Source organism: Notolabrus celidotus, chromosome 6 (genome assembly GCF_009762535.1).
Source record: "Notolabrus celidotus isolate fNotCel1 chromosome 6, fNotCel1.pri, whole genome shotgun sequence".
Taxonomy (NCBI): Eukaryota; Metazoa; Chordata; class Actinopteri; order Labriformes; family Labridae; genus Notolabrus; species Notolabrus celidotus.
Genome location: NC_048277.1, coordinates 22,350,079 through 22,373,806, shown reverse-complemented (window position 1 = coordinate 22,373,806; position 23,728 = coordinate 22,350,079). Strand labels below are relative to the sequence as shown.

Sequence of the window (23,728 nt, the reverse complement as noted above, 5' to 3'; positions counted from 1 at the left end):
GGTCTGAGGCCGTTTCATCTGAATTCTGACACGTGATGAAGGTTCTTTTTCATCTGAGGTCTGACACCTTACTCTGAGACCTGAGGATGTCCTAATATGTAAACCATGTCCACCTCCGTTTGGTTTCTCTCCATCAAAACAAACGAAAGGACCCCTCACTGGATCACCTCCAGATCACTTACGGTATTTGGTACATTCCCTTTCTGTAAAAATGAAATGTTAATTTGTTTCAGAAATGGTAAAAGTGTTCCATCTTTTGTAAATTTGTTTTCTTAAATGTAAATTTGTTTTGTCCTTCGTAGAAGTGTTTTGCTGATGTAATTTTGTTTTGTAAAATGTAAAAATGTTTTCCAAAGTGTTAATTTGTCTCCAACTTTGTAAAAGTGTTTCATCTTTTGTAAATTTGTTTAGTCCTTCAAGGTCACCGTATAATACATCTTAAAACTCAGGGGTATTCTTAATATTGTTCGTCTAGTACAGGGGTTCCCCAAATGTTCGGCCATTGACCCCCAAAATATAGATTATTATATTGTAGATATAGATAGGTTTTAAGATACAGTGACCTGTAAGACCTAGCTGTAATAATTCAAGGTAACAGAGTTTAAGCTAATAGCAACTTAGCTTACTGCAATAAAGCTCACAGCAATTACTCATCTATTTTCTTACTAGAATTTATTTGACAAACAGAAGCGTTTGAGAATTTAGCAAGAAAAAGAAGCCTATTAATAGTTAGCTTGTTTCTCTTAAGATTAGCTTTACTATTTCTATGCTATGCAGTCCTGTTCATTAACCTAGTGTTAGCCAAGTCTTTCCTGACACCAGTATGAATCGATTGTTTTAAAAAGCCACTATCAGTCACCCTTTGATATTGATTTTTTTTATTAATGCAGACCATGTCTTTCAATTTTGGCTTGCTATTTAGCATCAAACATGCCATAAAGACGTGTTTCAGTAACCGCAAACTACTTGTGCAGTGACAGCTACCTGTTCTACAATATTACTTTGACAGACAGGGGTTGCAGGAACTAGAACTTGTAGTCTATTTTCTTTACCAGAAGGGCCCCAAAAAAGACACGAGACACTGCTTTATCGTGTTGTGTACAATATATGATGTGATGTGCTTATCAAGTATCTATCTATCTATCTATCTATCTATCTATCTATCTATCTATCTATCTATCTATCTATCTATCTATCTATCTATCTACCTACCTACCTACAGTTGTGCTCATAAGTTTACATACCCTGGCAGAATTTGTGATTTCTTTGGCCATTTTTCAGAGAATATGAATGATAAGAGAAAACTTGTTTTTATTGTTAAGCCATTTATTGTCAAACAACTGTGTTTACTCTTTTTTTATATCGTAATGACAACAGAAACTACCCAATAAATCATAAATTCTGCCAGGGTATGTAAACTTATGAGCACAACTCTACCTGCCTATCTACCTACCTCCCTACCTACCTTGGCTACCTACCTACCTACCTACCTACCTACCTACCTTGGCTACCTACCTACCTACCCACCTACCTACCTGGCACAGAAACGCTGTTGTTCTCTCTTGTCCTCTTTGGGATGCTTTACTAAATGCAAACCGCAGTCCGGGCTCATTGTCCACTGTGTTTCACTTGAATGAACTGGTCCAGCAAGTTATTTCTGGGCTGGTGACACAGAGCTCCATATCGATCTGCCAGGATACACCTACTGCACGCACGGACACTGCGTCCGTAGAGACAGTCCTCCTGTCTGTTCGCATTCTCTTCCTCACTCCGAGTGAAAGTCCTCGGGCACAGCCATGAGGTGCTTCGCCGCGTTTCTGATCTTTGTCCACGGTGTTGGATTTATTGTGTGTAAACCCTCGTCACCCTGTCCGAGTGGACAGTTCCTACTGAAGAGCCAGTGTGTCCTCTGTCATCCCACCTGCTTTGAGTGCGACGGGCACGAGCTGTTTGATTGCACTACCTGTGGAGTTGGTGAGTAAAAAGCATTTCAGATTTTTTTTCAGGTAGCAAAAATATCGAAAGCTGCTTTTCAAGAATGGTATGCGAATTATATGACCATTAGTCTTTTTGTGTGTTTTTTTTTCCTAGTGCACATGACAAATCCAAATAGGGGTTTTTTAAAGTTATATTTTGTACTACCCAGTTTTTGCCAGCTCATTAAATAACCACCAGCAGCTAAAGAAACATTCAATCAAAAGTGAATGATAGTCTCGCCACATTATAAAAAAAAAAAATCAGTAGCAATTCTCTTAATTTCTCTGAGATATGCAAACATGGGAAATCATTTCTGGCTCCTCTGATGCCTGATTAAAACACAATCTTGTTACAGACTCATTGATCCAGCTGAAAAGGGGTGGAGTTTTCTTTTCAAACCAGCACTATTTAATGGTAACCAAACCACTCTTTGTTTTCTCAAGGCTTTTGTATTAAATGAGGGACATTCAGCTCTGGTTGACTATTTACTCCTGTTAAACTGTCAGAGACTGGTCATACAACTTTTGGATTCTTTTTTTTCCTGCCTCAAGGCCACCTGTGAAATCTGTAAGAAATGAAGGTGTGATCATTTTTCTTCAGAGTTTTCACAGTGTAATCTGATCACGTCAGAATGGGGCCTTTGTTAATCAGAGGGAAAGGGAAAAAAACATCCCCTCAGGCTGCAAGTATTACTGTTTCAGTTCACTGGGCTTTACCTGCAAAACCTGCAGATCTCTCTCTCTCTCTTTCCCCATGCACACCCTTTCTTAGAATATACGCCTTTCTCCTGCATTAGTTATACCTTGGAGTGTTTTAGAAAGAACTGCTGCAGATGATTTTTCTTGTGTCGAGTTGTATACACTAGTCTGTATTTGATCTCTGTGTGTATATCTGTGTGATGCTCTTTTTGTGAGAACATCAAAACCTATAAGTCTCTCCCCCATTCCTTCCACTCTGTGGTTTGTTGTCATATTGAAGCCACATTTCCCCGCGTGTGTGCTGAGGTTGAAGCAGGTGGAAGGGTTAGAAAGGCAGCAGCAGCTTTCTGCCCCTCCTCCAGGTCTCACACATCTTGTGTGCAGGGCTGAGCAGATGAGACAATGCTGTGACTCTGCTGCTTCCAGAGATGCCTCAGGTGCCACAGCTAGGCTAGTGGCAGGTGGCAGAGTATTAATCATCAGGGCTTACACAAGACTGTGTCCCTGCCCACAGCTCCTGATCTCTCATCTGCCTCTGATTGCCCTTGTTTACATTCGCTGGAGGATCATCATTCAGAAAGTAATCTCACACTGCCTCATACACTGGACTGAAGAATCTCACATCCATAACATCAATAAATACTGCCACTATGTTCTTTTTTTTCTATAATTCATTTTTAATGGTATTATTGAATCCTCAGTCTTAGGTTAATTGCAACAGATTCACTCAAAGCATTGTTACATGTATCTCAATGTAATCAACAGCTTTGATATCCTTCTTGTGTGTTGATGTTGTTATTCGCAGGTGATGAACTTTCACCCAGTTGGCAGAGAGCGCTTAAATAGTTTCTTGGTAGCCTATTTGGCTCTACTGCTGTATTTAATATGAGAAGGTCATCGATTTTCATTTTCAAAAAAGGCCATTTTTTTTTGGAGACAGCATGTCCTGGCAGTAATTCTATGTGCTTAAAGGGATCTTCAACTGGGGAGAAAACAGAGTTGACTTCCTGTTAACCAGTCCTCCGTGTCCTCCTCCTCCTCTTCCTCAGATGAAGATGGACAGGAACGTTTCCTCCACCAAGGTCGCTGTCGGACACACTGCCCCCGGGGACTCTATCCTGACAGGGGTCACTATGTCTGCCTGCCCTGCATAGCCAATTGTGAACTGTGCACAGACGGGAACATATGTGCTAAATGTCGGGAGCACTACAAGCTTCAGAATGGGGTGTGCCAAACAGCGTCCTGTGACTTAGGTAAATGAGAAACATAATTTGTATTTATTTTGTGTTTACAGAGGAACATACTTGGGTTTGAAATGCTGTGTTTCCTCGTTCCAGGGCAGGTGCAGGACCCTGATACAGGAGAGTGCATTGACTGTGAGATGGGCTGCAAAACATGCTCTGTAGGTAAGTGATACATGATTACAGTGTCGCGTTAACAGCACCACACTAATGCATCTCTAATGTAAGGTATCTGCATTAAAACACTGGGAATAATAAGACACAGAATGCTTTAAATTTAGCCATTACGGCACTCAACATGAATCCAAATTAATCACCTTCTCTTATTCGTACACAGAAGACCCAGAGATCTGCAACAGCTGTGTTGAAGGTTACTTTCTGTGAGTTGTTTTCTTGTTTTTTATTAGAAGTGCATCTTTCAGGTCGCCCATGTGCTGTTCTTTAAAATGAAACACATTGTCAGGTGTTGCCTGTGACCTAACTTTTAAAACCAAGACTGCAACTGATCATTAACCTCTAAATTATTTATGCCCCCAAAAAACCCATTCTTATCATCATGCATGTAAATCATAGTGCAGACATGTTGAAGGGAGCCAAAATCAGAGATTTGAGGGTCACTCTTTTTCTGGAAGAATATTGATTCAGAGTGACAAAAGGTGGACATAATTATGCATGGTGCTGAGATATGTGCATGCATTTTTTTCAGAGCTTTTAAATTATGAACATTAATTATGCTTCCCAGAGATAATTAGCCTCAAAATGACCTTGTAATTGTTTTTACATGCAATCCCATTTCCCTGCTAGATAAAGAGTTGGTGAAATCAGTATGCTGTATGTGAAGTAGTATACATTTCCATATATTGGCTCACAGAATTTTGTTAATTATTCCTCACTTTGCAAGAAACTTCATTTCACTTGTGTTTCTGTTTACACCAGGGGATAACATAGACCCAGAGTGTAACACAGGATTGTGAGCTAGCACAGACCTCCAATTGTGTGCTTTCCCCCCCAAGTTTAGGCCTCTGGGCGTTGTGTGAGTCGAGTTACCTTCCAATCCGAGTTGTTCGCTGTTACCTGAGCCTCAGTGCGAGCACAACAGAGTGGACTGCTTCACAGAGAACCTTCACAGAGTCTGTTTTTATGTTATGTGTGAGAAGGAGAGGAGAAGCGAGACAAAGAGGGCAAGTATAAGTGGAAAGCACAGCCAGTAGCATGTGTGATTATATAGGGTTCACCATCTTGACTTTACTGACAGCTCATGTGAATCACAGCAGAGGCAGGTTGCAGGAAGGTCCACTGCTTCACTGCACTCACCTCATTTTACCTCTGTTACTTAGGGGAAGGGAGATACTCAGTCTTCTCTGTGGATCTACTGGTATTGCATTCATTGTGATAGTAATCGTTTAAGAAATTTAGAATGATGGGCTGTCTTAGTCATTTCTGTGGCTGCAGTGGGCAAAAAACAAATAAAAGAAACTCAATAGAGCACAGGGCGATCAGGAAGTAAAGGAACAACCTCACTGTGATCGATTCTGACAGTTTTCAGTGCCTGAAGAAAGTCCTCTACTGAGGTTTGGTTGTAATGAAAACGTTCAGTCTGACCATTTGAGTAACTGAGGCCAATTTTTTCTTATCACATCAAACACTTTGTATTGAAAAGTACCACAGCATGATGGATGCTTGGTATTTTTTGACATTTACCTTTCTCTCAGAGGAACTAAGTGCAGCTTAACTAAAAGTCTGCTGTGATTCGTTCGCAATATATTTTACACCACATACCTTATGCCCAGGTTTCTAAACTTTAGAGACTACCTTACAGCACATTGTCACCTTTTCTTTACTAATTTGAGTAGAAAAAAACCCTGCACAAAAGTTGCTTTGGAAATGCTGTCATGCTCTCCTGGAATGGATAGTCTAATATTTGCACAGAGGGATTCTTAAACATCCCGCAGATTCTTAAGCAGTGTTTTGTTTCCAGGCTGGAGACAGAGTCTGGTCTGTATCAGCTGCTATTGTGTGTGAGCTGATGGATGCAGTGTGGCGCCTCCAGCTGTTCCTTCTCAAACAAGCTACGAATCTTAGCACCAAATCCACAGCAACACGGCAGGAAGGGCAGTTTGGGCTGTCAGTGGTCAGATTCTCTCTTGCAGGGAGGTAGTAGAGGATGTTTAAGCTAGTGACCTTTTGCTGTCTAGCTGTTGTCATTTAGAAAAGCTAGTTTGTAACATAAAACTCCTTCTTGCTTTTTTTGTGCATGACATCTTTGCCACTCCTTATCTCAACTCCTTTTGCTAGTTTTTTTTAGGACATCCATCTCATGTTTAATAGCTCAGTTAGGCCCCAAAGGACTGATAGGACAGGTTAATGACTGAAATCTTCCCATGCCTGTAGGCTACAAATAAAACACCAATTAACTTCCTGCCTTCAGAAGAGAGTAGAATCATGATAAACTTGAAGAAAAGCAGCCCATATTATATTTTGGTCTCTGTTTGCCTTCGTTCCTGATGTTTGATTGAGCGCACCTTTTAGCCGAGGACGGTATTCAAGTCAACATTACAACTGCAGGTGTGCTGTGGACGGACTCGATGCGTGTTGGGATGGCCTCTTGGATGTGGTGTGTTTTTTCTTTTCACTGGTTTCAGTTCATCACACTCTTCTATGTGGGCAAAGGAGCGGCCTAAAGCAGAATAATTCTTCACTCTCTGCAAAGCTTTGAAAATGCAGTCAAATCACAATAGTTGCCATCAGGTCTTTGATATCTCAAAAGCTTTGTCTGCATGTTTGCATGAGAGAAAAGAGCCTCTTTTTTGTGTGTTAGCCGTGACAGCCAGTTTGAGTCTCATGACTTACGAAGACCACTTTAGAGAAACCACTAATATCCAGGAATGAGCAATGAATGTATGAATATTATTTGAAAAGTCTTTGAAATAATATTGTCTTCTCCAGTTTTCAGACACCAGTGTCGCAGGCATTGCCCTCAGAGCACCTATGAGGACCGGGTCCGGGGTGTGTGTCTGTCCTGTCCAACACCATGCACAGACTGCAGGAGTAACACACGCTGCCTTGCTTGCCAGTCGGGTTACTACCTCAATGGTACCACTCACAAAGAACGATTATTTCTACTTCTGTTTTTGTTTACTAGAAGAATACAGAGAGATTCAGATACCCCTTTGTCCTACTCCGTACTAGAACACTTTGTGTTTAATATACTCTTATATCACTGTGTGTTCAAGTGATCAGTCATTATTGTCAGAGACTAATGATGTCACTCTGACTCTTCATTTGGATTGCAAATCATGTCCATGTCAGCAAATCTGTAACATGAGATATGCAAATGCAGGTTTGTGCAAACCAGAGTGAGGACTGTGTTGTTTTGTTCTCTACAGGCATCTCAGTTAAAGCGTCAAGATTTATAACAGGCCTGTAGCTACTGCAAGAAGATTAGAGGTGTGAATACCAATATGCTACCAATAACATTGCCCTTTAGGCAATGTGTTAGGCCTCCAATTGATTTCAATGCTTCATTATATACTGTTGTTTTCAGAATCAGAATCAGAAATACTTTATTTATCCCGGGAAGGAAATTCTGGATCCTCACTTCATTGAACATACATCACGTGAATGGAAGCATTCGGTTGTGTAAATTTCCATCTCTTCTCCTTATCTAAATTATAAGGGACTTTGAAGTAAAGTATTATATTGGTGAGCCAATTACAGGTCACAATAAAACAGAAAACCTCTTGCAGTGATAGGCAGGATGTTTTTCCTTTAGAACTTGGTACAAAAAGGATTGAAAGCAACTCTCAAGCAGCGATACCAACCGCTTCTAACCGCTTTTACTTCTATTTTATTATTAATTTTAGTTTTTATCCAACAAATTCACTGTCTTAAATTTTATTCGATTATTATTATTTTTATTTTATTATTTTAATGTTCCTAACTCATCCTTTGCACTTTCTCTAATTTCCTGATGTGATGTCTTCCTTTACTCTAAAAACCTCTTTTATTGTCCTTTAAATGCTTTTTAAAGGACTTACTTCTCCATTTTTATTTATTTATTTATTTTTATCTATTTACCCTGAAAAACCTCTCAACAATGATTACTGGTCTAGTGTCACACCAGTCCATACTGTTTAATTGACGTGTATTCCTTTTAACCTCTTGCGCTGCATTTTGTTTTGCATTGTTAAAGTTCCTCCTCCCTGTCTGTCAACTTGTTTACTCTGCTATTTTAACTACGCTTGTTTGTCAAATCACTTTATAACATTTGTTTTTAAAGGTGCTATATAAATAAAGTTTTTTTTTAATTATATTATTATTATTATTATTATTGTTATAAATGTAACAAATCTAGGTAGGCGTGAGATTGCACATTGTGTCAGTCAGGAGCCATCATGGACAATCAGCTTATTCTCTCTCCTTCAGCCATATGATCCTTCGTCAGATGTAGGTCACTGATTGATGTCTGGACAGTATGAGAGGGAGAGAGAAGGGCAGACTGAAGAAAGGGATTTAAACACTAACACACTTTCTAAAGATTTGCTAATAAGAATAAAGTGTTGTGTCAGACAATTAAATCACTTCCTCTCTGTGCTGCTCTTCCCTTTCAGGTGTTGAGTGTATCAAACAGTGCCCGCAGCAAACCTTCAGTGACTCCAGTGGGTGGCGCTGCCAGCTTTGCCACAGCTCATGCCAGACATGCCATGGACCTCGATCAACAGACTGTGACCTTTGTCGTGGAAGGAACTCTCCCCTGCATGGACAGTGTCCTCTGGTAAACTGTCCGTTGGGACAGTATTACGATGGTAACAACCTGTCATCTTAGTCATCTTTTTAAACTTTGTGTTTAGGGTTAATTGACTTTGTTGATTGGTTAGTCCTATCAGGTTTATTTTTAGAGTGTAAGGCGAGTCGTAGGTAATTCTGAAAAAACAGGGTACCTTACTGTTTGGTTCCCGATTGAAAGTAATTGCCGTCTCCTATGGGAGGTCAGAGCACAGATCAGAACACAGTCCCTGCTATTTGGAAGAATTCAGCGTCTTGCTCAAGGACACTCCAGCATGGTGGATAGCTGCCGCTGAGACGGGGACTTGATCCCTGCTGAAGGGCTTCTAAGTGAAGGACAGTCTCCTACTCACTGTGTCACCCTGCTGCACATGTACTGCATCACCTTTCACTCAAGAGCCATTCTAGTGGAGCAATTTCAAAAGGCTCCTCTGCCTCAAGCACAGGGCTCTTCACCTGCTCCCCCGTTTAGGGCCTGAGTCAACAACTTTCTCTGTTGTTGTCAAGCACACAGGGTAATCAGAGCCATCATTTACACTTCTGCCTCATTGATTTAATTATTTACATTCTTGTGTGGCTTAGTAGGGTTTTTTTTTTTTAGGTTTTTGAACTTAGTTTTTATCCATTTTTCTCGGCAACAGTATAATGTAAAAAATATTTCTTTTTTTTTCTTTTTCCAGCTGTATAGTTACATTCGGATATTATGACAGAAATAGATAACAAAAATAAAATAAACCATGAAATGTCCACTCCAGAGAATAAACATACAAACACTCCAGAGAATAAGCATACAAACAATAATACACATAGACAAACAAGCATAATAATAAATGTTCATAACAGTAAAGGAGAAATGAACATCATAATTAAATATTGTCATCATAAAGAAATAAATTATAATCCACTCAGATATACTGGCTTAGTATGTTTGATGTTTGTTGTCAGGATTACTTGATATTTATCCAAGTATTTTTCTGAACCACTGACTGATGTAACCAAAAAGAAATATCTGAAATGACTCTGTATCCTGAAAATGTTGCACTGCTGGAGTTCACCAGGTTTAAATTTGCACTGAAATTAATATATTTTAAAAATCAGCTTTCGCCATTACAGAAATATGTGAACAGAAAATTTTCACCAGCCATTATGGTTACTCAGCCCCCTCCACAATTATAACCTCTTAGTATCAGAAATAAACCCTCTAAAACATAATTGTATCATCCACTATCAAGTTGTTTTCAAAGCAGTCTAAGAGATGTTAAACTGTATACACCCAGACATCAGCAGGTTTTATGTTACAGGTTTTGTGCTCACCATATCACTGAAAACATGGCTTGCTCTGCACTCTTTGTACTCCATTTCTCAGTGTGCTGAAAACACAAGTTACAGCTTATTATAGCTCCTCTAGTGGTGAGTGAAGGTAGACCAAGCACAAAAACGGAACAAGCTGTGACACCTCCCTCTGTGTTTTCTCATATCTAATGTCTTTGTCAATACATTTTTTGTGTAAATTTGCAGGGCAATACAGCGAGTGTCATGCTTGTGATGCATCCTGTCGGACCTGCTTTGGCCCTCAAGCACTGGATTGTTCCTCTTGTTTTAAAGGTACAAATATCCACTTTCTTTTGTCTTGGCAGTTAAGGGAAACATAACAATTCTTACTGTGTTTTTCTCATGTCATCAACCTATTAAAATAATGGCCTAAGCAATTTTTTTTAAGTTTTTGGGGAAAACACAAAAAACCTTACCAAATGCAAAGCATATGATATTTATTAATACTTTAAATCAAAAAGGCCTTGACAGTGGATGACTGTTGACATACATAGAACGTTGTGAGTCAATTATGTAACATTAAAGAATAAAGTGACTTAGGCCAATTTTTGAACATTCTAGTGTGACTTAGGCAACTTTAAACCTGGCTTAAACTGCCCTTTCATTTCATAGTGCAAACTGAAAACTGAAATTACCCTGAGTTAAATTAAACAAATGTCAGGTAAATCAAATTTGTCAGGAGGCAGTCCCTTTCTTCACTTCTCCAGGTCTTCTTTGCTGGGTTTTTATTGAACTTAACCCATTTCCCACATCCAGTTTTGACAACTTTTTGAAAACTGACTAAAACTGTCCTTTAATTCCATAAAGCAAACTCAAAACGTAAATAACTCTAACCGAAATTGAACAAATGTCAAGTCAATCAAACGCTGAGGAGGCATCTTGATTTTCCTAACTATGTGGCAAATTGTCAAAGAAGTGATGACACTCGACGGGCATCACATGTTTCATGGACTGAAGGTCCTGGAACTTCCTCTTTGATTGACAGAGCAATAATCATGTTTAGAGCTTCTTCTGCACTATAGATTATGTTTCTTCTTGAAGCAGCTGCCATCATGAAAGCTTGTTAAATTGCCCAAGTCAGACATTTCATCCTAAAGAATCAAACATTTTGACTTAGGAGAGAAATAAATGGCCTAAGTCACCCTCTTGACATAGGCCATTATCCTGTAGGGCATAAAGAGTATAATCCTTTCAACTAAGGATTAATGCGATTTTACCAGAGGTGGACAGAATCATCAAGAGATGATTTAGGCCCAAAACAAATTTTCGTCAAAAAATGACAGGCCATTATTTTAATAGGGTTACGATGTGTGTGTGTGGGGGGGGGGTGTGTGTCACAGGATATTTCCTGGACCAGGACAGTTCCTGTGTAGCACAGTGTCCGTCCGGCTCCTACGCCAACTCTGCCAGTCAGTTGTGCGAAGACTGCTCTCAAAACTGTGATGCCTGCGTGGATACCAGCGATAACTGCGTCAGCTGCTCCAAAGGAAGCTACAAACTTTTCCTCCACCAGGGGCGATGCTGGTCCGAGTGTCCAGAGTAAGCACCTGGATAAATTAAGAATAACACTGAAGATGTAAATATGGTGTGTTTAGGTTTCATTGTACTGTATGTCCTTCTTTATGTCCTCTTTAATGTCTCCTAACTCTACTTTCAGAGGCTTCTTTGAGACTGCAGAGGGCTCATGTGAACCATGTGATGCCTCCTGCCTGACGTGTGATGGCATACAGTCGCAGTGTCTGTCCTGTGCTGATGGCCACTACTTGGAGAGCGGCACATGCAGACTCAATTGTTCACTGCAGACATATCCTGCAGATGATGGTACCTGCAGGCGCTGTCCTCCACACTGTGACGTCTGTTCGGATGACAGAACCTGTTTCAGTGAGTTACAGTCTGTTTGGGCAGCTTTAAGAAAATATTCTTGTTCATTAATTAACTAATTAACCCTCCTGCATATCATTTCAGAATGCACTTTCCTCTACCTGATGCTCAACGGTGTGTGTAAAGCTAGTTGTCCTCTGGGTTATTACGAGGACATGGAGGAGGGCCGCTGTGGTCAGTGCCATCCTACTTGTGGCAGCTGCTCGGGGCCCTTGGCAGATGACTGTGAAAGCTGTTCAACGTTTAGTCCGAAACTCTACAAGGGTGAATGCTCCAAAGACTGCCCGGCTGGAACTTACTATGAAACTGAAGCACTGGAATGTCAAGGTGAGCATCTCAATACATCATCAAGTCTCTATCAAAGCAGAGGATGTAGACCATATACTTACCTGGTACTCTTCTATCACATTTTTGAATGGCCCCTTTTTTTTCATGCACAGGGGAGTCTCACCTATGGAAGCTTTTTTTTCAAAAATAGTCTCTGGCTCTTTAACCCTCCTGTTATGTTGCAGGTCAAATTGACCCTTTTTAAAGTATATTTTCGGCAATAAATTGCTTTCCAAACCAGCTAAATGCAGCATCAAAATCTTGGCAGGTTGTGACAGAAGAGGTGTAGGGGAGAACGGGGTTGGTTGTCAGACGGGTTGGTTGGCACACTCATTATATCTCGCCACCAGAGGGCGCTGTCTCTCAAATTGGGGTATGGAAATTTCCAGAATTAGGATCAGAGCTCACCTACATAGTCTTCTCTGGAGTAAGACAGCTGAACTTGAGGTGAGAGGACTTTTTGTGTTTTTCATGTCAAATTGTAAATATTCAGCTCCTCAGTATTTTTCTTCTAGGCTTTTAAACGAAGGGTTTATAACAAAACAAGTGTTACCCTTACAAAGTGTGAGGGGAAAGCTATAGTTTAGATTTGTATTAGCTAGCTAACTACTTGTTAGATAGTTGTTAGCCTTGATTCTAGCAAAAAACTCCAGTTGGGGTTGGTCGTCACATTCTCTTTGGGGTTGGTTGTCACATGTAACGCCTAGTTGAGTAGGCCATTATTGTTAGGCCTATTTGTTTTGTTCTTTATGTTGTTATATAGGCTGGCCTAAAGATGTGTTTCCTGTTCATGGTCCTTGATCGTTTTATGTTAAAATGCATTAAGTTATGTAGGCCTATCACTTGTCAGTGCAATTCAACTTTCAAATGTAGTTCTGCCTTCTTGCCTTTTTTAAAAGATTTTTCCAATTAAAATACCATTGTGACAACCATCCCCGTGATGTGGTTGGTTGTCACAATGTGTCAGAGTGTCTTTGATAGTTAATTGCCTCTTTGTTACAATGAGTTGGAAAATGAGAGGGATACACATTGCAAGCCTTAAGCTTCAATTTAATGTAGGAATGACTATTGAAAGATGTTTTGATGATGAGCAATCATCAAAACAGTAAAAAGTGTGACAACCAACGTCGTTCTCCTCTAATGTTAATTTATCAACATCACTTCATAAAAAATTCAAAATGTAAAATAAAATACACAAAAATCTATGTCATGTAAACTATTGTATTTATATTTAGGGCTTTCAAATGTACATTAAAAAAGGTTTTAACATTAATTTTAATTAAAAAAACGAGTGAGTTATCCTCATTGAACCACTATCTGTGAGAATTTAAGAACATCAATGGACTAAATATTGATTTAAATGGTTAGTAACTAGTTAGAAATTAGATAAAAAATGTGTATTGGGATTTTTTGGGGTTCCGACACTTTTGAATAATTGAATATGCCCAGGTCAAATTGACCCAGGAACATTATTGCTGTTCCAGAGAAAAGAACATAACAGGAGGGTTAAAGACGTAGAAAATAGTTTCAATATCTCGTAATAAAATAATAAATAATAGTAGTGAATCATAATTTAAAAAAAGAATGAAATGTTATTTATATAAGATAAAAAAACAATTAAAACAGACCTAATTTTTTTGAATATCTTGATAGTGCTAAGTCAACATTATAAAACAGTCATCACCATGTTTTGTCTGTCAATACAGTCTTTATTTTAAATAATACTTACTCTTTCACATGTTAGAGATCTGCAGCCTCTGCTGGACTAAGAGGTGTCTTAAAAATGTAAACTTGTACGCAAATTACAGTCATTGAATTTTGCTCAATAAACAGAACTGGCAAAAAAAAAAAAAAAACATACTTACTTAACGTTAGAGCATTGGGATTATCACACACCCTTATGTGGTAGAAACAGTGACTCAGTTTGATTTGCATGATTGTTTCTAGAGTGCCACCAGACGTGCAAGAGCTGCTCCGGCCCAGAAGCAAACCAGTGCACCCAGTGTGAGAAGGGACTGGTACTGGATCCAAACACTCTGTTGTGTGGTGTGACGGGTGACACGGACTGCCCAACAAGAACCTACCTCCACGAAGACCAGTTCACCTGCATGGGTTGTCACCGACACTGTTACTCTTGTGAGGGGCCGGGCAATGATGAATGCCAGACCTGTGCTGTCCCCAGATACCTTCATAGTAAGCATTTTAAATTCACAGTTCAGCTGTATATGATTAAGTAGTTCAGGGTGTACAATTAAAAAAAAAAAAAAAATCACACTAAAAGCACATTCCAGCTCTTCAGGGATTAGTAACAGTCTCATATTAAACCTTGCTCACTAATGGATTTGAGAATCAGCTGCACAGATACAGATTTTGTCTGCAACTCTGTGAAGTTGATTCCCTCAGCACAGCTTAAAAAATGGCCACATAATAACATTTTTGTTCAATCAATGTATCATTATTTAAAAAAGGAGGAGGTGGTGCTTCCTGAATTCAGAAATGTATAAGTTTGAGGTGCTATTTGGACACTGTTAGGCGTTGCAGCATTGTGTAGAAGTGTGTTCTTAAAGCTGGGGTTGGTAGTCTCGGAAAACTAGCATGAATTTGAATGTAGCATTTCCTCATGACTCCGTCCAAGACAACCTTCCTTTAGGCAGAAACCTTGAGCTGAACCAGACTCAAGTTGAATAGCCATCTACTGTTACTGTGTCGGGCTCAGAGAATGGGATAGAGGGAAATGCAGATTGGATAGAGACAAACAATAACAACAACTTATACAGAATTATGGTTACGGTGCCGATAGTTATGGTAAAAGTATATGTAGTGTTTACAGGAACAGGGAAGTAATGTCTATAGACTGATCATGATATTTATAAGTTCAAAGGTCTTAAGCATTTACAGTCTTGATAATAAAAACACTAAAACTGTTGATTCTAGCAGAGGGAGGGGGGAGAGACTGGCAGGACACTTTGTCTACCTTTATGATTTTATATATAAAAGTACTAAGACAGTTAGTGATTTTCTTTCCTGACATCAAACTTTAACAGAGTCTAAAGTCTGTTACTCAGGTGAAGTTGTTGTACTGCATTAAATGTAAAACTACACTTCGAACCCAGTTCTCATTTTTATTTCTCCACAGCGCTCATTTTGACACCGTCAGGGCTGCAGCTGAAATATTACATCTTAAACTGTCACACAAGTGTCGTGTGTAACGGCACTTCTTCCGTCATGTTTCAAACACAGTGTTGATGTTAGTCTGGATTATGTTTTTAACTTCTTCGTATTTTTCTAATATCAGTACTCTAAGTTTGATAATTATGCCGATGTGCTGGCGGCAGACTGTCACTGTCTGTAATTGGTCCTATGTTGTGTTCTCCGCCCCGTTCATGTGAACGAGCTCAGAGTAACTCCAAATTGACTCATCATGTTGATCAGAGGTGTCAAACTCATTTCAGTTCAGGGGCCACATACAGCCCAAGTTGGACCAGTAAAATCATAACATAATAACCTATATAGTGAAAACTCTAAATGTTTCCCTTTGTTTTAGTGCAAAACAGTACAAGTACATTCTGAAAATGTTCACATTTAATGAACTATCTTTCTACAAAAACAGCTGTTGTATTTTGTTGCCATGATGAGTCTCATAGTGGGCCAAATATTTTACTCTTTAAGCCCTGAAACCTGCTGAGAACACACCAAACACACAGGTTACCCTTTCACCTGACACAAAGTGTAATGTTGACAGCAAAATAACAGAGATAATAATGAAGAAGCACTATGATTTTATGCGACCCCCAAAGGACAAATTTGAAATAGTTATTACTTTTATTGAAAAATTAGTTAATGTCTTCTCTGTAGTTTTTTCACTTTGCAAAGTCGTTCCGCGGGCCGGATTGGAACCTCTGGCGGGCCGGTTTTTGGCCTGCGGGCCGCATGTTTGACCCCCCTGATGTAGATAATCAGCTTTGTGTGACAGCTTAGCGTGATCTGCTTTGTTAGGTTCCATGAAGCAGGATCAGGAAAAGATATATTGTATGTTGACCTTCCTACATAGTTTAACCCTCAGCAGGTTCAATATTAACACTAGCATTACAAGACAAATATTTATACTTGCAGTGGATGGAGTCAAGCAGCTCAACGACAGCAGCTTGATAGTCTGTGATATGCACGGCTGAAAAGGCCTGAGCTGACTTTTGTGGGAAATTGCTATTGACAACACAGTAACCTATAATCTTTGTAATAATTTATCCTCTAGCATTTCTCAAGAATATTATGGGATATTAAAGATCAGTGAGCTACAGGAGCAAGATCTCCTCAACTTTAACTTTATGTGTAAGAAAAAGGAGGCTTATTGGAAAACTTGATATGTTGTTTTTTAATAATTTGTAAGTTGAGGGAGAGGTTTTTTAGATCCTTTACTCCCTAGTTGGTTCGATACGGAAGTCTTCAGAAATCTCATAATTCTTGATGGAGGGTATAATTTAGAAAGAAGAAAAAAACTAGAATTTTTAAATATGTTTCATTAACAGAGCCTCTACAGCCTTCTTTTTGAAGGGAATATAATTAATGAAGGGTTAATTTACTCAGATCAGCATCAGTAGTTGAACATTTTTCAGACAAAGAAGTAGATAATGGTGTTCTCAAGTAATATTGTGATGCGCACAAAGTGTTCTAGTGTTTTGTGTGTTAGCATGTCAATTATCTCGGTTGTATTATTAGCTACGGTTGCTGTTAAAAAAATGATTTCGGACTTTAAAATTGATTAAGTATCGGAAAAGAATTTGGTTGTTTGTGACGACAGAGGTGGGGCTTGTAAGTTTATGTCTACCACTTGGGCTGTTGCTTTCTTTGCATTTCAGAGTGCCACTTTTCTTTTTGTTAGTACTTTGAATCACAGCTCTAGACATGCAACTCCTTTTTGAGCACTTGAAGAATTAAGTCTGGAAGATGTGTATGTGCTTCTCTGTTGTGATACTTTAATAATAATAATATAATAATAACTGGTATTTATATGGCGCCTTTCAAGAAACCCAAGGTCGCTTCACAGGGTCAGGTAGGGGGTCTGGGGGGTAGGTGGGGATATCTAACGGGAAAGGCCTTGAGGAAAAGGTGCGTTTTGACTGCTCTCTTAAAAGTGTCCATGGTTGGGGCACTGCGGATGTTGGGAGGGAGAGAGTTCCACAGAGTGGGGGATGCCACACTGAATGCTCTATCCCCGAAGGTCCGCAGCTTAGTCCGGGGGATAGAGAGGAGACCCAGGTCCGAAGACCTTAGGTTCCGGGATGGAGTGTGTTGGTGGAGGAGGTTAGCCAGGTATTGGGGGGGGGGGGCGAGGGCATGCAGGGATTTGTAAGTGAGGAGGAGGAGCTTATAGGAGATGCGGTACTTTACAGGGACCCAGTGGAGGTGAATGAGAGTAGGGGTGATGTGGTGCAAGGACTTGGTGTGCGTGAGAACCTTGGCAGCTGAGTTCTGCACGTATTGGAGCCTGTCCAGGGCATTGCTGGGTACCCCGAACAAGACTCCATTACAGTAATCCAGTCGGGAGGTAATGAAAGTGTGGATGAGGGTCTGGGCAGCTGAATCAAAGAGAGATGGATGCAGCTGGGAGATGTTCTTCAGGTGGTAGAAGGCAGACTTTGTGACTGATTTGATGTGTGACCGGAAGGAGAGGGTGGAGTTAAGAATGACACACAGGAATGTCACGTGTTTTAAATACATCAATGTTAGGTGATAAATCTAGTAGGAATAAGAATGGTAAAAATATGCTGCTCATTCAAATGTTCAAAATACTTTTTGTAACCCTTCATAAATAAGTCAGTCCCTCAATTAGGCCTCTCCAATCAGGAAAAACTCTAGATCTGAATTCAATTCAAACCTTTATTTATTCTCGAAAAGACATTGAGGTTTCCCTCATTTCCAATGTCGTCGAGATCACAGTTAGATTAGAAACAACAAACAAACAAACAAACACAATCATACACAAAATAATAGATTAATTAAAACAGATACAGTTTGAGACACAGTGGTCAGATATCAAGGTCTTGAACTCTGCAAGAGATGGAAAGGATCTCAGCTTCAAAGTCTGTTGGAGGGTATTCCATGATTTAGGAGCATCAATGGAGAATGCTGATCGACCCAGTTCAGTATTTATTTGTGGTACTTTCAGAATGAGCCAATCGGAAGAGCGAGTCCCATAGGATCCGCAAATCCATTCCAACAAGTCTGTGAGGTAGGTGGGGAGCTTTCCAACAAGCGCTTTAAAAATAATAAAAGCCAGTGTTTGTTCCTCCTTTGCTCAAGAGAGGGCCAACCAACCTTCTCATACAGGACACAGTGATGAGTGTCATATCTGTCACCAGTTATAAATCTGAGAGCAGAGTGGTAAACAGAGTCCAAGGGTTTTAGTGTTGAAGCTGCAGCATGTCTATAAACCACATCACCATAATCTAAAACAGATAAAACACTGCTTCAACAACTCTTTTTCTACAAGACAGGGGGAAGCTGGATTTATTTCTGTACAAGAAACCAACTTTCTGTTTTAGCTTGGTGGCAAGAATGTTTATATGGCTTTTGAATGTTAGATTCTCATCAAGCCATATACCAAGGTATTTAAATTCAGTGACTCTTTCTATTTTAACTGCATTTAAAGTGGATATGTGTACATTTTCATCATCAATGTTTCTGGCCCTGGAGAACAACATGAATTTTGTTTTACTTTCATTCAGTACAAGTTTAAGATTAATTAGTGACTATTGGAGAGTATTAAAGCAAGTTGCAAGTTGTCCATGGCTAATTTTACAGAATCTGCAATGCAGTAAACAACAGCATCATCTGCATAGAGATGGGCCTGACAACCATTCAAAGAGGAAACAATGTCATTAATATAAACAGTGAACAAAACTGGACCCAAAACAGAACCCTGTGGCACTCCTCTATCAATGGACAGAAAGTCTGATTTGGTCTGACCAAATTTCACACATTGACATCTGTCAGACAAATAATCCTGAAACCAGGCACACGCATTCTCATCAAAACCTAAACGAGCTAACTTTATTAAAAGCAAATGGTGATCAACTGTATCAAAGGCTTTTGACATATCTACAAATAGAGCAGCACAATGCTGCCTCTTATCTAATGCAGATATTATGTAATTTGTGATCAATGTAGTGGCTGAAGTTGTGCTATGGTTTGGTCTGAAACCAGATTGGTGCGGGCTGAGAATTGAGTGGTTTGAGAGAAAGGATTTGAGTTGGTTATTTATTAAGGATTCTGTTACTTTTGCAAGACATGGTAATTTGGAGATCGGACGATAATTGTTAAAATCATCCCTAGCCCCACCTTTATGTAAAGGGACCACATGTGCAGATTTCCATATTTTAGGAAATCTACCTGTTGACACAGATAGATTTAAAATATACAACAATAGTTCAGCGATTAGTGGAGCTGCTAGTTTTAGGCATGCAGAATCTAGGTTGTCCTCACCAGTAGAACTTTTGGGGTCTAAGGATAGAAGTGTATCTAACACTTGATAGTGAGAGAATGGTTTAAAAGAGAAATGAGGGACATCGCCTTCAGCTTTCACACTGTCAATATGAGTGCTCATGTTTACATCGGAATCAATGTCAGCCTGAATGAGCCCAGGGTGCTCTTTATCAAATAAATACCCAGCATCTATGAAGTGCTTGTTAAAAGCAAGGCATATTTCTGATTGAGTGGAAAGGACATTATCGTTTACTGTAATATTTGTTGGGAGTGAATTGGAGTTCTTTCTTGTATCCAAGTTCACTGCTTTCCAGAACTTTGCTGGGTTTGAGGTGGAGCTAACAATGAGTTCTAAGTAATAATCTGATTTTGCTTTCCTAACAGCTGCTGTACATTTATTCCTGAGTTGCTTGAAGAAAAGCCAATCTTGGGGGTCCCCTGAACGCCTTGCACAGGACCAAGCTCTGTTTCTGTCATTAAACATGGCTGACAGTTCCTGTGAAAACCAGGGGGCAATTCTATTCTTTATTCTGAGTCTCTTCAGAGGAGCATGTTTATCAATGAGTGGAATTAAAGTGTTTGTGAATTTGTCCAAGGCCAACTGGACATCTGTAGTCTCTATTATGAAGTTTGAAAATGTATTCTCTAAATCCTTTTGGAAGCGACCTTCATTAAATATCTTCCAATTTCTCTTTAGAACTGTGTGTGATCTAGTTTTTTTCAATTTATTACTTCTCACACATGCTGTTGGACAGTGGTCACTAGCTCCAAGTTCAAAAACCCCACTTGCAACAATTTTATCAGCTCTATTTGAAAAAACAAGATCTATTAATGTTGATTTTGAGAAGTCTTTCAAATTAGGTCTTGTGGGTTCTGATATTAGTTGAGTGAGGTGTAGTTGGAGCTAATTTCCTTGAGGTAATCTGAGTTACTATTTAGCCAGTTCATGTTAAAATCACCAACAACCAGCATTTCACAATTAATATACTCCGATATTAGACTCTCCAGTGTGTCTATAGACTCAGGATCAGCTGATGGAGGTCTATACACACCAATTATACAAGTGGGGAAGGTCCCAATTGGATTTTTAAAGCAATAAATTCAAAGCATTTTGGCTTGGTAACCAAATTTAAGACAGACACAGAAAGGGAGGTCTTACATAAACCGCCACTCCCCCTCCCCTACCAACTCGATCCACTCTATGAAGGGTGTATCCATCCACAGCCACATCCGAGTCTTTGACACTTTTTCTGAGCCATGTTTCACTCAAAACAAAACGTCAGGATCACACCGTAAAAACAAAACTTTGACATGATCTAGCTTCTGGATCAGACTCCTAATATTCAAATGCATTATTCCCAGACCGTTTCTGTCCTTGAAGGTACCTGGATCAAGAGTGGGCTTTGGAGAAAGTGTTGGAGTTTTGGAAGAAGGCTGTTGCAGGATTTTTATCAAATTGGAAGTAGTGACACTTCGAGTGGAACAAAAAGCGGGGCACCTATCTGTGATTAGAGTGGGGATTGGCTTGGCAGCTATAGAGTAGCCAGTGAAAACAGAAAAATCAGAAAAATCGAATTGAAAGGTTTCATCTGTTTGCTGTTTTTCAGACAGCACCTGTGTGAGCGAGTGTCCAGCAGGTACTTTCAACACCAGGCAGGAGGCTGATGGGACAGAGCTGGGATTCTGTTCAGCTTGCGACCACGCCTGCTCCACATGCACTGGAGTATCATCTAGAGATTGCCTCAGCTGTTCTCCAGGATATCTGCGTCTCCTTCAGCTCTGCGTCACCCATTGTCCCACTGGGTACTGCGTCATCAGAGTCTTTGAGATATGTACTCTGCAATGTTGAATGTTTGTTGAAGCAGAACCTGTAATGATTAACACCTCTCCAAGAGGGGTGTGGAGTTTGTCGTCAAGCCTATGTTTTAATGGGCCTAACAGTTTCCAAAGTTGTGTAGTTTTTATTCATCGTTGTTTGCTTTACAAATGATTTGCCGTACATACTAACTACTGTTTGTGGACAGAGAATTTGACTGATACAATCTGTACTTGAAAATTAATAGGACAAAAAAGTAACAGACTGAAAAAAATAGAACTATGTTTGAAAGGATGAAAACCTTGGCCCACTTGGCTTTTTGACATTGCTAATTTTGTGTATTTCTCCAGGTATTACAGAGAGGACTCCCACTGTGAGAGATGTCACCATTCCTGTGAACTGTGTACTGGACCCGGGCCTGAGTCCTGCAGGGCCTGTCCTCCTCCTCTTCTGGAGCTACAAGGAACCAAACTGTGTGTCGAGCACTGCCCACACCGCTTTTATCTGCTGGATGACATGTGCGAACAGTGCCACACCAGCTGTCAGACATGCACAGGTGATGAAAGAGATCTCTGATTCCTCAATTTAGTTACATAAAGACAACTGAACAATGACTACAACTGATCTGTATCTTTCCAGTGTGTCAATATTTGACTTTCATTTGACATTTCTCCGTAAGAAGCCATTTGAATGTGTGTGTGTTTGCAGATGCCTCGCCTCAAGGTTGTGTGACGTGCGACTGGGGCAGCACTCTAAAAGACAAAGTCTGCTATCCTCGGTGTGAGGAAGGACGGTACTTATCACAAGAGGTGAATTATTTATTATCACATTGCTTAAAGTCTAAGTGATTAATTAAAGGGTTTCGTTATTCCCCTTATCAGTCATCTTTTTACACCTGCTGCATATTTCATTGTAAATCTGGAAATCCTTTTAAACTTAACTTTTATTTTTGCTCAGTTTACAATTAATATTTTACTGCTACTTAAGAAATTTGAGGGTTTTAATGATTTCTAAAAAACCAGTCTTCTAAAACAAAGTAGGACCACAGCTTTTCTGTCTGCTTAAACTGTTTTTTATTTACCCAGTGGAATATATATATTTTTGTTTTTTGTAATTGTATTATTACAGGAAACCTGCAAGCCATGTGACATCTCATGTAGGCACTGTAATGGTCCCAGACCTGACCAGTGTCTGACTTGTCACCATGATTCTGCTCTTCATGCTGTGGAGAACCGCTGTGCTCACTGCTGTCAGGCCGGAGGGAACCACACTGATTGCTGTGTTTGCGACAGCCGCTCAGGTAGAGTCTGTGCTCATCAACAAAAACAAAAACAAAGAAAGGAGAAGTGCAATATGGACATCTAAGATATCCTTTTTTTCCAGCCCTGTGTGTGGAGGCCCCAAAACCCAAGTCTGGACAGGATGAGGAAGCAGACCTGAAAATGTCATCCAGAGGTCTGAAGCACACCACAGCCGCCTTGCCTGTTGCCCTGCTGCTCGCACTGGGGTTAGCTTTGGCTGTGTTTGCTTTAGTCAAGGCCAAGGCAAAGAAGAGGTTCTGCTGGAGCCAGAGCTATGAGAGACTGAGCGGCAGCGCCAGCGTCAACATGCCCCATGGCGTCCCCGAGCCGGACAGTGGAGACGAGGTTGACGTGGTGTATACCAGCAGAAATGGATCTGTGTACCGACGCTACAGCTTCATCCATGAGCAGGATGGACATGGAGACCAGGATGCAGATGAAGGCACTTGTCTTAATTCATCTTAGAGAAAGCTTTCAGTGACTGAGGAATATCAAGATTGACAGGTACATTTGAATAGTTTCATGTGTAGAAGAGATTACATTGTGCGTGGTTATATTATTCGACAAAGTGCCTGTATCTGTATACGGCCCATTTTTAGATGAGGCATGTGTGAGAAAACAGTGTAATAAATACAAACGTGTATATATATTAGTAGCTTTTATGACTTATTTTTGTCCTTTTTACTAGACACTAAAAAGATATTTGTTAAACAGTGATATGATCATGTAAAGTAATTGATATCGACCATATTTGTTGTAAATATACATGAACAAAATAAAGACTTCGTTTTCATCTGATGCCTTCAGTGCACCTTGAGAAACTGGCTATCCTTTTTTGTTTGTTTATACATTTAACAGAGCAAGCAACAGAGGGACTTGTTGATATTG

At 39.8% G+C, this 23,728-nt stretch overlaps 2 protein-coding genes across 3 annotated transcripts in view; one reads left to right on the top strand and one right to left on the bottom strand.

The window, feature by feature from the left end:
• The window catches only part of otud7a (OTU deubiquitinase 7A), a 58,087-nt gene extending 56,045 nt beyond the window's left edge, over positions 1–2,042 (bottom strand). For both annotated transcript variants that reach the window (XM_034685644.1, XM_034685645.1), the window contains exon 1: positions 1,536–2,042. The gene's annotated coding sequence lies outside the window, so the exon portion shown is untranslated. The remainder of the gene's footprint in view (positions 1–1,535) is intronic.
• On the top strand, positions 1,498–23,657 carry LOC117814362 (proprotein convertase subtilisin/kexin type 5). The gene is made up of 16 exons (XM_034685643.1): positions 1,498–1,974; positions 3,725–3,928; positions 4,013–4,081; positions 4,254–4,295; positions 6,863–7,009; positions 8,527–8,721; positions 10,220–10,306; positions 11,374–11,572; positions 11,691–11,914; positions 11,999–12,241; positions 14,189–14,434; positions 21,331–21,526; positions 21,890–22,095; positions 22,248–22,348; positions 22,668–22,839; positions 22,923–23,657. Exons 1-16 carry the CDS (start codon positions 1,797–1,799, stop codon positions 23,303–23,305), a joined length of 2,892 nt encoding a protein of 963 aa, XP_034541534.1. The 5' UTR covers positions 1,498–1,796; the 3' UTR covers positions 23,306–23,657.
• Positions 23,658–23,728: the final 71 nt, after the last annotated feature.